Source organism: Schistocerca piceifrons, chromosome 11, assembly GCF_021461385.2.
Source record: "Schistocerca piceifrons isolate TAMUIC-IGC-003096 chromosome 11, iqSchPice1.1, whole genome shotgun sequence".
NCBI classification, from domain to species: domain Eukaryota; kingdom Metazoa; phylum Arthropoda; class Insecta; order Orthoptera; family Acrididae; genus Schistocerca; species Schistocerca piceifrons.
The window spans coordinates 143,479,386-143,496,470 of NC_060148.1; the positions used below are offsets into that span (position 1 = coordinate 143,479,386).

The 17,085-nt window shown below is 40.2% G+C and overlaps 1 protein-coding gene across 2 annotated transcripts in view; it reads left to right on the top strand.

The window, feature by feature from the left end:
• Positions 1-17,085, top strand: part of LOC124720412 (Y-box factor homolog) — a 138,809-nt gene that overhangs the window by 89,691 nt on the left and 32,033 nt on the right. For both annotated transcript variants that reach the window (XM_047245761.1, XM_047245762.1), the window contains exon 4: positions 1,834-2,107. In XM_047245761.1, the coding sequence (XP_047101717.1) occupies positions 1,834-2,107 (274 nt within the window). The remainder of the gene's footprint in view (positions 1-1,833; positions 2,108-17,085) is intronic.

Below are 17,085 nucleotides of genomic sequence, written 5' to 3' on the forward strand. Positions count from 1 at the left end.
GAGGAGGAGCACGTGCGTATAGTTGCCCGACGCGTTCCCTGGTCACTTGTGCACACGGCGAACTGATGACACGGTGGCCAGAGTGGCGGTTGTGGTGCCAGAGTGCAATAGGCTCCATTTAACAGAATACTCCACCAAGACACTGTCACCAGTGGCGGCCGTGGTGGTGGTGGTGCGAGGCAGCCAGCTTCTGGTGGTGCCACTGGCTGCCGTAGTGTAATGGGCTCCATTACTATCTATTCCCAATGACGAGCAACGCCACCGGTGGTGTGTCTAGCTGTGCCGCCTTGCGGCCTAGTGTAATAAGGGCCTAACAGGTCATAGGAAAGTATTGCGAATGGTGGTTTGAAAAGACTCACTTTTAGAGTAAATTTCACTTCACGCAAGGTGAATTGTTATGTGTACAAAAGTGCTTTGAATTTCTTAAATCACAGTGTGTTGTCTCTTAGTGTTAAGATTTAAATAAGGATAAATCACTTACTGTTGACAGAATTTAGACTGCAAAAGAAGAAATTTATCATTACTTAAAATTTTACTGGCACTTTTGTCTGACTTATCTTACAGCAGAAAACATGCAAAGAAGACAAATATTGTGTGTGAAACCTTAGCTTTTCTTGTAGCTACACTACGCAAGTTAATTTTACCCATTAACTTTTCTAATTTGTGTGTTTGCACTACTTACGTGATGGTGCTATTGGCTACCATCATGTCGTATGATCTGAATACTGCTACCATCAGCTGGTGAGGTCATGTGATGTGAGCTTTGATTGGCTTACAAAAGCACATTTCAATCTTTTAGTTTTTCAGAAACTTTGGTGCTTTGTTTGGAATTGGAATATATACTTTTATAATAAATATGCCGTACATGTTGCTAAAAATTGGAGGGCTTTCCAAAACGTGCTTCTTTTCTGGGGTTAATTTCCTAAGGTGCTGGGAAGTCCTACGCTGCTGTAAAGACCTTAACCATTCAAAGGATTGATAAGTTTCAGTGTTCTGAGGGAAAATACCGCCACAAACACGGAAAAGTATTTTCGCCTGGGAAAAAATGTACTTTCAACTGGGAAACACACAAATTTATTTCCTTGTCTGTGTATACACCCCGAAATAAATTCGTTGTATCTGCTGGCATTTCAGTTATTAAAAGCATTTGCCTCTTGTCACTATGTGAGCAAAGATCTCTTGACGCTAGAGTCGCAAAAGCTATTAGGATAAGCATCCAATAAATGTCCTTGCGTTTCGACATACGTTGGATATTGTAGTACCCATTTTAAATTACAACCCATTGCAAAGACTAATTTTTACTGGCAGGATAATCACAATAGAAATAAGCATTAAATGAGTTGGAAGATCCTTCCTTCCAGTCGTCATGATCATCATTTCCTTCCAGTTGCTTTATTCCGACCTGATTTTTTTAGACAGTATCTGCAGTCTGAGATCTGGCATTCCGAGGCACTTTCACCCTAAACAGTGTTCTAGAGGGACACAATCCAGACCATCATTTTTGGAATTTTTGCTACATCTATTTGAGTGCCCTCAAAGTTTACATCCAATTTACTTAAGTCATTGCAAGACTGATCTGGCATTATCTAGATTCACGGGAGTCAATCTTCTGCTATACTGGTGGTGCTAAAAATGGTAATCTTTCTTTCTGTACGGGACAACTTTTGTCTTGCGCAACATCGAAATTGTTAATTGGTAACCTGCCGAGTGAGATTTTTCTGACCACTCCTAAACCTGGCTTTTAGTGATGCTTTTCATTGAATGATAATTAACTAGCTCCTGTAAACTATTATACAGTTCTGGAAGGTTTTAACTGTTTTGTCCTCATTTCAGTCTGCAATCGCCAAGAACAATCCACGCAAAGCTGTACGCAGTGTAGGGGATGGCGAAGTAGTGGAGTTCGACGTGGTGGTGGGCGAGAAGGGCAACGAGGCTGCGAACGTGACGGGACCTGGCGGCGAACCGGTGAAGGGCTCTCCCTATGCCGCCGACAGGAGGCGTGGCTTCCGCCAGTGGTACTACCCGCGCCGCGGCGGTCCACCCGGCGTTCGTGGAGGCGGACCCCCCGGCATGAGGAGAGGCCCTCCCCCGCAGAGAGATGATGGAGGTGAGGACAGGTGCTCAGACCTTCCGGCTAATCTTGCGGGGTGCAGGTTTTGACGAGTCACTTCACCTGCTGCATTACGTTCTGCATCTTTCTGCAAATCTTCTAATCCTCTTCTATTATTACTTGGGCTAAATGTGCAGGTGTAAGTTGACAGCACAGAATATCGTTAATTTCAAAGTGGTGCAAATTAAGCATACATCGAAATAATTGAGAGTATGTGTGTAGGTGGAGTTGCTTATGATCGGTGGGTATTTAGTGATCTTGCCAGGTTTTGCCTATAAGTTTGTGTGTTCTGGACTGACACAGCTAACTAGAGCACAGGTTGCTTGTGGCAATCTATGAATGAAACACAAAGTGGACTGATGAGCTGACAGGTTGCACTGTGTGTGCTAGATGGGACATGTGACTGTGCCAGAGTGGTTTGAAACTTGCACTGTGCACAACATTAGTTGTGACCCCCAGAGAAATGAAATGGCCACCACCCTTAGCTTTAATGCAGCATCTTAAAAGATCAGTAAGAATGAGCTGGTGTTCTTTGTCCTACGCTTTATTTTAAACCTTGCTGGTTGTAGAACTAGTTTCTGCTGTGTAAGCAATTGCCACAGTAAGTTACCACCACTAAACAGAACACTATACTGTGAACGTGACTTGACAGGATGATGTGGTGTTAAACAGCAAGGTGAGGGCAGATGCTCTGTTGTATTAACTTGTTGTTAGTAGTGTTATACTAATCATTTGTCAACACTGCTACTGTGTGCTTGTATACAGGTCTGTTGGAAGTCCCTCATTGGAATTAATTCTTCTGATCTTTGTTCATTGATACAGCTGAATAATGATCATCAAAAAATATCAGATTATTTCAGCTTTATCTTCTGAATAGGCCCATCTGGAAAAGCAGGGTGAACTTGAAGATGAAAATAGTAAATATTTGAATTATCAAAATGATAAAAAAGTACGTGAAGGTAACTTTGATAAATTGACTACTGGTGTGAACATCTGTCGACAAAGTAGTTGAAGTGTCAGCACGTGGCATCTACAGTCAGTCTAGAAAGTAAGTTCTTTGGCTCTGTTGCCACTTTAATATGTATGGTACCTAGTTCGTGGTAAATGTCATTAAGTTGCATTGACAATATTGTTTCTGTGTGGTGGTGTCATAATTTGCATTTTGTCCTCTAAAAAAAGTGCTTCTGCCTCACCTACCAATAATGAAGATATTGTATAACAGCTACGACAATGTGCATATTTGGCAACTGGGTTCTACAATTTGTGTTGACTGGAGTGGCAGGGAGGTTTTATGTGCAAAATAAATCAGCAGTAGCTACCCATTGCTTGAAAGTGTGCACATTTAGAGAGAGAGAGAGAGAGAGAGAGAGAGAGAGAGAGAGAGAGAGAGAGAGAGAGAGAGAGAGAGAGAAACAAACTTGGTTCTAAGGGTGCAACAAAAAGTTTGCAAGCTGAGACGGTTTTTTAAAATGTTTTAACAAACACTGTTAAACAAATGCAGCCTTAAATAAGACAGTGGATGCATCAGCTTCAGTTCCTTTAAGAAATTGGTTTGAATCACCACTACTAAGAAATGTTCCTATTTCATCAGATTCAAATTCTTGCTCAAATTTGCAAGGAAGTTAAAAACATTTGATAGCAATCTTGCCTCCATAATGTGCAATATATGTATAGTGAAACTATTAATGGATGGATCACATTGGATCTACAGATATTACGTGGCAAATGTTTCCAACCTTGAGGCTGTATCAAAGATCAAACAATGTTAACAAAATTCACCATGAACAGAAAAGTTGTCATGAAATTATGGTATATTTAATCTGTTGCAGAGATCTGAATATTGTTGCCATTTAACCATACATCATCCTGTATATGTGACTACTTCACCAAGTAGAGTTGGCACCATTTAAACACATGAATCTAATTGTTCTGAAGTAATTTTAGGTATACAAGCTGATGGAACCAGTGGGATGTAGTGTGTAAAATTTGCTCAGACTTGACTGGCAGTTAGAAAGTGACATATATTGAAACATCCAAACATTTTGACACTGAGTGTGCTTACAAAAAAGCTTAAAATAACTGGTTTATATTTGGACCCCAAAATTAGTCTATGCCATATTCCTGTTTGTTTACATTACCTGGTTGTGCCAGTTAGTGTTAGATAGAAATTAACTATGGCAGTTGTTTAAAACATTTAAGATAGTCTTGAACAGCTTTAATTTAGTAGTTACGCACAAAAACCAGTTCAGGTGAGCACAACCTGGAAAACAGCACTGCATGGATGACTGAAAAAATGGATAAACCAAGATAAGATTTTTTCCAGTTACTGTTTAGTGTTGCAGATCATATTGTTAAATCACATTGAAAGCCCTCTTCATTATGTGGAAGGAATTGATAACTTACCTGGAAAATTACCCTTAATACACAAGACTTTTTAGTTAAATTTCAGAAAATAATGTTGCAAATTTTTGCTTCTTTTTATCATTCACCTTTTTCCCAACTACATTCTCAAATTTCATGGGGGTTACTAGTGACATGGTGTGATGCTTTATGTACACTTTCTCGCTCTACGAAAGTGTAGGCATCGTGTTTTTGTTATAGTCTTCACAAAATGTTTGTATTTTAAATGAAAATAAACAATGTAATTATAATGGACCACTTAAGGCTTTGTTCCCATTTTGTCAAAACTCTGCAGTTCATGCACAGATAATACCTGTGTGTAGTGAACTGTGAAAATTATACATCTTGAAATGAAATCTTGCTTCAGGATACATTATTACGAAGAGGGTATTAAATTTTTCAAACAGAGATCTTTCATTTCAAGTGGAAATAAAATCTTCCTGCCACATTCAAATTCTTGTGGTTACTTTATATTTCTAAGAGTATGACCATTTTTGCCACAGAGTTAATACATTTACTGCTCTATGTAATGTCATCAAATATTTAAAGGCATTTTTTGGTTTCGTTTAATTGCTAATTCATCTAATTTCTACCTTTGTAATGTCTATAATGAACAGTTTTTAGGCTTTGGTTAAGGACATCATTTTTTACTTAAGGCTGTGAGTTTTAACGCTTATAATTTAGAGTTACACCATTACTGAGCTGCCTCTACAGACAAACATTTTGGAGGGAATGATATTCAGAGACAGCAACATACTCAAGAATTTGTTATTTTTAAGTATATGCATATTAAGAGTGCAAATGAAAAAAATTGTCTAACAAAAACAAAGGAAGAGGTAGATAAATTTTGGGACCTTCTAGAACAAACTGTGAACAGAGTAAATAAAAAGAATGTAAAAATCTTATTGGGAGATTTCAATGCTCAGTTGGGAAAAGAAAGGAAATATAAAGATATAATTGGAAAATGGAGTCCACATAAATTTACAAACAAAAACGGTCAAAGACTTGTAGAACTCTGCAGAGAACACAACCTTATATCTAAATCAACATACTTTAAGAGGAAGCCAAATAAACTTAAAACATGGAAACATCCAGACTGGAGGAAGGGCGAGTGGCAGCTAGACCATGTCTGTATGGACAAAAATTTTCATAAGGAGATCAACAATGTTAAAGTACTGAGAGGAGTAGACACAGGCTCAGACCATTATATGGTTAAAATTAAAATCAAATTCACACTCTTAAAGAAGAGGACCAGAAAAACTAATAATAAAAAGGTTTGACCCACATCAGCTAATTAAAAAAATAAGTACCAACCAATAACACAAACCATCAAATTAACACATGATCTAGAACAACTGGTGCCTAATCTTAAAAAAGAAGCAGAGACTCTAGCTCCCTTGAACCCACGAAGGAAACATGCGTGGTGGACATCAGAATGTGACAAATTCCATGAAGATAGACACCAAGCATGGTTAAAGTTTCAAACACACAAAACTGAAGAAAATGCCATCAACCTAAAAAATGAAAGAAAAAATTCATTCAAAATATTAGAAAAATCAAGAGAGGATTTCATAAAGATATTATAAAGTCTATAGAAGGTAATCCTCATAAAACCAACTCCAGGAACTACTACAAAATCTTTGGGAAACAACTACAATAATGAGGCCCCTACACTAATACTGAAAGATGAAGATGTAAGAATGACACACAGTAACAAGGAAAATGCAGAAATCATGGTAAAAGCATTTTACAAACTTCTGAATTGCAAGGAACCCAAAGAACCCTCACAAATCAACATAAATACCCCAATAAAAACCAAACCTAACAAACTAGACCCTCCAACTTTCCAAGAAGTAGAAGAAATTCTTAAAGAACAAAAAAAATATAAGGCATGTGGAGAAGATCAGGTTTTTGTTGAAATGTGGAAATATGCAAGTGACACAGTCAAGACCTCCTTACACATGGCTCTAACAAAAATTTGGGTAACAGAACAATTTCCCGAACATGGGACCACAGCTATCATCCACCCACTACACAAAAAGGGAGATATGGGCAACTCAGACAACTACAGAGGAATCTCTCTCCTAGATTGCACATATAAAATTCTATCCAAGATCCTATATGATAGAATCAAGGAGCAATTAGAACAGGAGTTAGGGGAATATCAGGGAGGTTTCAGACCATGGAGAAGCAGTGCAGAGCAGATAATTAGTTTAAAATTAATTATGGCATACTACAAGAAATGGAACAAACCTCTGGCAATAACATTTCTAGATTTTAAGAAGGCATATGACTGTCTCCACAGACCTTCAGTATTAAAAATTTTAAGAAATCTAGGACTCCATCCAAAACTAATTAAAATAATACAACTCACTCTAACCAACACCAAATCAAAAGTGAAGTTTAGAGGAGAAATTTCGGAACCATTGCTCATAAAAACAGCCTTAAGACAAGGTGACTGCCTATCACCATTACTTTTCAACTGTGCACTGGAATACATAATGAGAGAATGGTACAAGGACAATCCAAAGAGGATAAGAATTGGAAGTGCAGAAGATGATATTAGCTTAAACTGCTTGGATTCGCTGATCTTGCTCTCCTAGCCAACACCGTTCAAGAAGCCAGGCAGCAAGTGAAATCACTACAAGAAATAGCAGAGAAAGTAGGCCTTAGAATATCATTTGAAAAAACTGAGATTATGATAACTGATCCACCACTTGCAAACAATATTACAATAGAACAGGAAATCAAAATTGTTGATAAATTTAAATATTTAGGCGAAATAATAACATGCAATTTAAATGAGAAGCCATCATGGCAAAATAGAATAAAAAAACTGAACTATGCAAATTACATTACCAAAACCACATACAACAAAAAAGCCTATCTATAGATGCAAAATTAAAACACTATAAAACAGTTAGACAACCAGAAATAAGGTATGCAGCTGAAACTACCTTCAAAACAACTAATACAGCAGAAATTGACAGAATACTAAAAATAGAAAGAATAATAATTAGGACATATATAAATAAACCGTATAAAATAAATGGACATTGGAGAATAGCATCAAATGAAACAGTATATAAGAAAATAGAACCAGTCATGAGCACAATCAGGAAGAAACGCATCTCATTCTTTGGACATCTGATGAAAACTCCAGAAAACAGAATTAGTAAAAAAAATACAAAAATTGTGGAATAGCAAGAGCGACATTAAATGGATCACATAAATTAAGGAAGATATAAAAGAACTTCAAATTACAGTAGATGACCTAAAAAACAAGACAGAGAAAACCGGAATACTGCAAGACCCGCAAACCAGACTACAAATGAAAATCAATAAAAGGAATACAGGAAGAGTTGTCTCAGATGAAGAAAGAAAAATCTGAAAGAATGAAGAAATATTGGGCAGACAGAAGAGCAAAACACCTTTCATATAAGAATAGCCTCTAATAATTATATTACCTAAATATATTAAGTTATTGTCGAACCAAATTGTATCCATGTGTAACAACTTGTTTAGAACTTTGTATTTTTTACTACAGTGGTCCAATGAAGGCAATAATAATAATAATAATAATAATAATAATAATAATAATAATTATTATTATTATTATTATTATTATTATTATTATTATTATTATTATTATTATTCCCGTGCAGGCCCGGGAAAAGAATAGGCCTCCGGTATGTTCTGCCAGTTGTAAAAGGCGACGAAAAGAACAAACCACTAATAGGGCTAACCCCCCTTTAGTGTGATTCGTTGGTTCAGGACAGAACTAAAGAAGCCTCGGACAAGCGCCGTCATGGTCGGGGACGACGCTTGAACCCTATGTCCGCTCACAATGGTAACGACACTGCTAGCCAACTGGAAAATGATTTAAATCCAAATAGAGGTGTTTTGCAGGATATGCTTCCTGCATACAGTAATGGACTTAAACATCCCAGAGCAAACAAACAAAAAAAACACGCATCAATTAAACAATCAGAGGAAAACGAAATCTTAAGACAGCCACCATAACAAGCACAAATAGAACTCTAAGTAACACACATGTTAGATATAGAAGAAAAATTTCAGCTGACATATATATAGAATACAAAGACACAAATACAGATATTAGACCATTCTTGCATAGACCGCCAAATAACCCACAAGTTGAAACAACAATAAAAACTATCAACACAATCATACACAACAAAATAAATGAAAAAACAACTATGGAAGAGTTACAACTACTGGTTTATATAGGAGCACTAACTACACTAAATATACACACTAGGCAGAGATCAGAACCAACCAATACACAGAAGAAACCCACAAAACCAGCATGGCAACACAGGCTACAGATCAGAATAGAAAAACTGAGAAAAGACATCGGACAGCTAACACAATTTATAAGAAATGAAATATCAGACAAAAAACGAAAAAGGTTAGGTAAAATCTCACAACAAGAAGCAATAGAGCAATTAGATGAAAAGAAGCAGAAATTACAAGCATTGGCCAAACGACTTAGAAGGTACAAAAAAAGTGAAAATAGAAGGAAACAAAACCAAACATTCAACACAAACCAAAAGAGATTTTACCAAACAATAGATAACACACACATTAAAATAGACAATCCACCAAACATAAGACATGGAACACTTCTGGAGCAACATATGGTCAAACCCGGTACAACATAACAGGAATGCACAGTGGATACAAGCAGAAACAGACACATAAAAGATGATACCTCAAATGTCTGAAGTGATAATTTTGCAACATGAAGTCACCCGAGCAATTAATTCTATGCACTGTTGGAAAGCCCCTGTAAATGATAAAACAGCAAATTTCTGGCTAAAGAAGTTCACCTCAACACATTCACATCTAACTAAATTATTTAACAGTTACATTGCAGACCTATACACATTCCCTGATACACTTACACATGGAATAACTTATCTGAAACCTAAAGATCAAGCAGACACAGCAAACCCAGCTAAATATCGCCCCATAACATGCCTACCAACAATCTACAAAATATTAACTTCAGTCATTACACAGAAATTAATGACATATACAACACAGAACAAAATTATAAATGAAGAACAAAAAGGCTGCTGCAAAGGAGCACGAGGATGTAAAGAGCAACTGATAATAGATGCAGAGGTGACATATCAAGCTAAAACTAAACAAAGGTCGCTACACTACGCACACATTGATTATCAAACAGCTTTTTATAGCGTATCCCACTCATGGTTACTACAAATATTGGAAATATACAAAGTAGATCCTAAATTGATGCAGTTCCTAAACATAGTAATGAAAAATTGGAAAACCACACTTAATATCCAAACAAATTCAAATAATATTACATCACAGCCAATACAGATTAAGTGTGGAATATACCAAGGAGACTCATTAAGTCCTTTCTGGTCCTGCCTTGCAATGAACCCACTATCCAACATGCTAAATAATACAAATTACGGATATAATATTACTGGAAGACACCAACACAAAATCACACATTTGCTATTCATGGATGATCTAAAACTACTGGCAGCAACAAATCAACAACTCAACCAATTAAAAAGAGAACAGAAGTATTCAGCAATGATATAAATATGGCTTTTGGAACAGACAAATGTAAGAAAAATAGCATAGTCAAGGGAAAACACACTAAACAAGATTACATATTGAATAACCACAGTGACTCCATAGAAGCGATGGAAAAAACAGATGCCTGTAAATATCTAGGATACAGACAAAAAATAGGAATAGATAATACAAATATTAAAGAAGAACTAAAAGAAAAATATAGACAAAGACTAATAAAAATACTGAAAACAGAATTGACAGCAAGAAACAAGACAAAAGCTATAAGTACTTATGCTATACCAATATTGACCTACTCATTTGGAGTAGTGAAATGGAGTAACACAGACCTAGAAGCACTCAATACACATACACGCTCACAATGCCACAAATATAGAATACATCACATGCATTCAGCAACAGAAAGATTCACATTAAGCAGAAAGGAAGGTGGAAGGGGATTTATAGATATAAAAAACCTACATTATGGACAGGTAGACAATTTAAGAAAATTCTTTCTAGAACGAGCAGAAACTAGCAAAATACACAAAGCAATCACTCGTATAAATACATCGGCTACACCACTGCAATTTCATAATCACTTCTACAACCCTTTAGATCACATAACATCAACAGATACGAAGAAAGTAAATTGGAAAAAGAAAACACTGCATGGCAAGCACCCATATCATCTAACACAGCCACACATCGACCAAGACACATCAAACACATGGCTAAGAAAAGACAATATATACAGAGAGACGGAAGGATTCATGATTGCAATACAGGATCAAACAATAAACACCAGATATTACAGCAAGCATATTATTAAAGATCCCACTACCACAACAGATAAATGCAGACTTTGCAAACAACAAATAGAAACAGTAGATCACATCACAAGTGGATGTACAATACTAGCAAATACAGAATACCCCAGAAGACATGACAATGTAGCAAAAATAATACATCAACAACTCGCCATAAAACAAACTAATAAAACAACACGTTCCCACATACAAGTATGCACCACAAAATGTACTGGAGAATGATGAATACAAATTATACTGGAACAGAACCATTATAACAGATAAAACACCACCACATAACAAACCTGACATCATACTCACCAATAAAAAGAAGAAATTAACACAACTAATCGAAATATCCATACCCAATACAACAAATATACAAAAGAAAACAGGAGAAAAAATTGAAAAATACATCCAACTGGCTGAGGAAGTCAGACATGTGGCATCAGGATAAAGTTGACATTATACCAATTATACTATCAACTACAGGAGTCGTACCACACAATATCCACCAGTACATCAATGCAATACAGCTACATCCAAACTTACATATACAACTACAGAAATCTGTACTTATTGATACATGTTCAATTACCCGAAAGTTCCTAAATGCAATATAACATATACCATACAGTTAAAAGGAAGTGACGCTTGATCAAGGTCCGTGTCACTTTCCATTTTTAACCAGACTTAACGTCTGAGAAAGTAAAGAAAGAAATAATAATAATAATAATAATAATAATAATAATAATAATAATAATAGTGCAGAATTTGTTAATATTATTGTATAATCCCTATTACTTTCTGCATCCATTGCATTATATGGTTGTTGCTTCTTGACAGTAGTGCAATGCTGAACCTGCAGTTGCAGAATAAAAAGTTTTACAGCTGCAAGTTGAAAGTGATGTTTCTCGTGGTTAATTTAAGATTTGAATCTTTAATACAAGTTAAAACTTGTACTGTTGCTACGTTGTGTTCATCATAAAAATAAGCTTATTTGTTTGAATCTTTCATGTGGAGTGGAAGCTAAAGTGTGTCTGCTACAGTCAAGTAAGATCATACAGTTAAGTTTTATGCTGTTACATGCACATGGACTGATAAATAATGCGGGACAACTGCTTTACCGGTGCATTTAGTGTGGACAGCACTGGCCAGCCAGCCAATCCATCTAACCTGCAGTGACTTCAGCAGTTGTAGTTCAGAAGTAGACGAGCTTTGAATGTCATTTAATTTTTAAGAGAATGAAGTAATGTTTGGCAAAACTCCAGCACTGCTGTACACCTTTTAGGCGACCAGATGGGAAAGTGTGAAGTACTTTCTCACCTAAAATGGTATTCAGATTACAAACAAGTGGTGGAAATATCATAGCTTAAACACAGAGTAATTTTTCTGAGGGAGCTATGTGTCTTGCAAAAGCATACTGTAGGGATGTATTGTTAAATACTGAAGTCACTAATTAGTCATTCATCTGGTACTCTTGGCTCCTTCCTTATCCTAATCCCAGAAGCATATTTGTTCTGGAACTGTCATCTGCTACATTGATAATGAGTCAATCAACAACAGAATCCACAAAGCCATGTAGGCGCCACATTTTCTCCTTTTCTTTTGATGTGCTGTTTATCCTGCCAGTGTTCGGCAGTGGTGTGTGTGTGTGTGTGTGTGTGTGTGTGTGTGTGTGTGTGTGTGTAAAAAAACACTTACCACTCTGGTTCGAATGAGACTACATCTGTGGTATGAAACAATGGACATATTCAAAGCAGAGTATTTGGTTTGTAATTTGTGTCGTAAGAAATTAAATAGTTGTTCTCTTAAAGTAAGCAACCCTTAAGTCTTTCATAAAATATCAATAACTAAGAATTTATATTTGAAATAAAAACAGGAATTTTGCATGCAGTATATAATTAGAAAACATGTATTATTCATTAAAAATAATCAGTTTCACAATTAAAAGTTGTTGTTGTTGTTGTTGTTGTTGTTGTTGTTGTTGTTGTTGTGGTCTTCAGTCGTGAGACTGGTTTGATGCAACTCTCCATGCTACTCTATCCTGTGCAAGCTTCATCATCTCCCAGTACCTACTGCAACCTGCAACCTACATCCTTCTGAATCTGCTTAGTGTATTCATCTCTTGGTCTCCCTGTACGATTTTTACCCTCCACGGTGCCCTCCAATGCTAAATTTGTGATCCCTCGATGCCTCAACACGTCCTACCAACCGATCCCTTCTTCTAGTCAAGTTGTGCCACAAACTCCTCTTCTCCCCAATCCTGCTCAATACCTCCTCATTAGTTACGTGATCTACCCACCTTATCTTCAGCATTCTTCTGTAGCACCACATTTCGAAAGCTTCTATTCTCTTCTTGTCGAAACTAGTTATCGTCCATGTTTCACTTCCATACATGGCTACACTCCATACAAATACTTTTCCCCCCAGGGGGTCCACAACTCTTTCGTGGATATGTGGGTGGCGAGCACGGGGCCCCGAGCCATTGCAGCCTTCTTTCTCTCCCGGGCTGCATTTCCTTTCCCTTCCCCTCCTTTCCCCTCCATACCCCTTTCCCCTCGCCCTCTCCTCTCCCTCTATTGGTGTTCTTGCTTATGTTGGCCCCCGCTATCCTCCTGGTTCTGTTGGTTTTACACTCTGGCTTTGTTGCGTAATCATCTCCTCCTTTTGGCATTCCTTGGTCCCCCTCTGGGGTTTGACCTCCATTCCAAAATTTCTCTTCCGTAGTGTGAGCCATTTGGGGAAGAGCACCTTACCTAGTGTCTCCGACGTGTACCCTCCTAGTATATTCCACCTTTTCTTCTACGTCGTTGTCTGATGCTAGGGTGCATAGCCAGCACGGTAGCCAGCCCGTGTGGTGGGGTCGCTATGTACCCGTTTGGTTGAGCCCCCTGAACACACAGGGATCACACTTCTGATACTTGAGCTGTGACCTCCTCATGCATGCCTTGGAGTGGTTGCTCGTCATCCTGGAGCATTGGAACTCCCGGCAATGGCCGCCGTGCCAGACGGCCCTTGCTGTGGCTGGGTGGCGCCCGTGAGGAGAGCCCCTGATCGGAGTGGGTGGTATCAGGGCGGACGCTATGCAGATGAAACGCATAAGGGTCCAAACCTCTGGCCGCTCTTCTGCGGCCGTCTCTCTGCGTGGTACTGATTCCTCAAGTGCTGCTTCTCTTGCCCCTTCGGCCTTCCCTTCCGTGGCTACCCCCTGGGAGGAGGGTCAGGCCCGTCGTCTAGGGGCAAAACCTTTCCCCCGTTATCTAGTTTGCACCAGGACTGATGGAGATACTTTCACCAGTGTCAAACCTTTATTCTTTGTGGAGCACATTGAAGACAAGTTCGGCGAAGTGGACTCCCTGAGCAAGATGCGGTCGGGTTCGTTACTGATAAAAACTGCTTCGGCTGCCCAATCTGCGGCCCTTCGTGCCTGTACCCATCTTGGCACAATTCCCATGTCCATTACCCCTCACCAGTCTCTAAATATGGTACAAGGTGTGATTTTTCACAGAGACCTCATCCTTCAAACTGATGAGGAACTTCGGGACAATCTCGGACGGCGGGGTGTTCACTTTGTTCGGCGTGTTCAGAAGGGTCCTAAAGATAATCGTATTGATACTGGTGCCTTTATCCTGGCCTTTGAAGGGGATACCCTTCCTGAGAAAGTTAAGATTATGATCTATCGCTGTGATGTGAAGCCGTACATCCCACCTCCTATGCGGTGTTTTAAGTGCTTGCGTTTTGGCCACATGTCTTCTCGCTGTACCCAGGACCCTCTCTGTGGTGACTGTGGACGTCCACTCCATGAGGGGAGTCCCTGTGTTCCCCCTCCTGTATGTGTAAATTGTCATGGTAGTCATTCTCCACGTTCAGCAGATTGCCCAGTCTATAAGAAAGAAAAAAAGATACAGGAGTATAAGTCCCTTGATCGTTTAAGCTACACAGAGGCCCGTAAGAAATATGCACGATTGCACCCTGTGTCCATGACATCTAGTTACGCCTTGGTTACATCTTCATCCCTTCCTCCCCCTTCCTTACCCCCGTCCCAGACCCCTCTCCTTCCCCCCTCCCCTGCGGCTCCCACACCTTCTCCTCTGGGCGCCGCTCCCCCTCCCCAGCCGGAGAAGTGTCCCACTCCTTCGGCGTCTGCCGGTCAAGGGCGCCTCTCCCAGGATGCCCCTTCCCGGCTCCTTCCAGGTCAAAGGTCTGCTGCAGCGCGGCGACCGCGAGAGCCGCGGTCTATCGGCCCCCAGGTCGCCCGGTCTCTTTCTGTTCCTGATCTTGCTGCAGCTGGCTCCTTTATGCCACACAGCCCTCCTTGATCTCAGCCTGAAAAGAAGAAGAAACATAAGTCCCGGGACAAAGAGCCTCTGGTGTCACCGGAGGTCCCTTCCCCGACTTCACAACCGGATTCTGACCTGTCGTTTATGGATGTCGCCCCCTCCTTGTCGGTGACGGGTGGGGACCCGGCGGTATGACTGGATTTAGCGTGTTCAGCCCTCATTTAAACCATCGTTCTGTGGTTCTCCAATGGAATTGTAATGGCTACTATCGTCACCTTCCGGAATTGAAATCCCTTCTTTCGTCCTACTCAGCAGCTTGTGTGGTTCTCCAGGAATCTCATTTTACTGATGCTCACTCACCGACCCTCCGTGGGTTCCGTGTTTTCTGTCGAAATCGGGTCGGACCCTTGCGGGCTTCTGGTGGCGTTTGTACGTTGGTCCGTACAGACATTGCTAGCACGTGGATTCCTCTCCAAACTACATTGGAAGCAGTTGCTGTTAGGGTCCACTTAGACTCTGCAGTCACAGTATGCAATCTTTATCTCCCTCCTGACAGGACTCTTACACCTGCTGCCTTAACCACCCTTCTTCAGCAACTTCCTCCTCCCTTCCTCCTCCTTGGGGATTTTAATGCTCATCATCCTTTGTGGGGCAGTGCCTTTCCATCTAGACGAGGTCTTCTTATCGACCAATTTATTGCAGACCACGACCTGTGCCTTCTTAATGATGGCTCCCCTACTCATTTCAGTGCTGGTCATGGTACCTTTTCTGCCATTGATCTTTCTCTTTCTTCTCCCTCTCTCCTCCCTTCATTACACTGGTCGCCACACGACGACCTTTGTGATAGTGACCATTTCCCGTTGATTATCACGCTCCCTTCCCGCTCCCCGATGGAGAGGTTACCTCGTTGGTCTTTCCACCGTGCCGATTGGCCTCTATATACTGCACAGGTCGAGTTTTCTCCCTCTTTGTCGGGTTGTATTGATGACGTCCTACGTGACGTGTCTGACGCGATTGTTCGCGCTGCTAACCTTGCTGTCCCGCGCTCATCTGGACAATTTCGTCGTCGGCAAGTCCCGTGGTGGAGTACGGCCATTGCCATTGCCATCCGTGATCGCCGTCGAGCTTTGCAACACTTCAAGAGGCACCCATCTGTAGCCAGCCTTTCTACCTTTAAGCGCCTTCGCGCTAAAGCCCGTTATTTAATCAAACAGAGCAAGCGGATATGTTGGGAACGATTCGTTTCTTCCCTTGGTTCCACTGTCCCTCTGTCACGGGTATGGGCTACACTTCGCTCTCTCCAAGGTTGCCATCGGCAGTCCACCCTCCCAGGCCTTCACCTCCCAGATGGCATTTGTACGGACCCATTAGTTCTTGCAGAACATCTTGCGACCCATTTTGCAGTGGCATCAGCGTCGGCCTCCTATCCAGCTGCTTTCCTTCATCAAAAACAGCAGGCTGAAGCTGTCACCTTATGTTTCACCACTTGTGAGTCAGAATCTTACAACGAACCTTTCACTGAATGGGAATTTCTTTCTGCTCTATCTGCTTCTCATGATACGGCTCCTGGCCCAGATTCCATTCATAACCAGCTGCTTCACCATCTCAGTGCTCCACAACGGCACCATCTTCTTCGGGTGTTTAACCGTATCTGGCTCCAGGGTGAATTCCCTTCTCAGTGGAGGGATAGCATTGTGGTTCCTGTCCTTAAGCCTGGTCAGAACCCCCCTATCTGTTGACAGCTATCGGCCAATTAGTTTGACCAATGTTGGTTGTAAGTTACTTGAACGGCTGGTAGCCCGTCGGCTCACTTGGGTCCTCGAATCTCGGGATCTATTGTCCCCTTACCAGTGTGGCTTTCGAGAGGGACGATCTCCAATCGATCATTTGCTTCGCTTGGAATCCG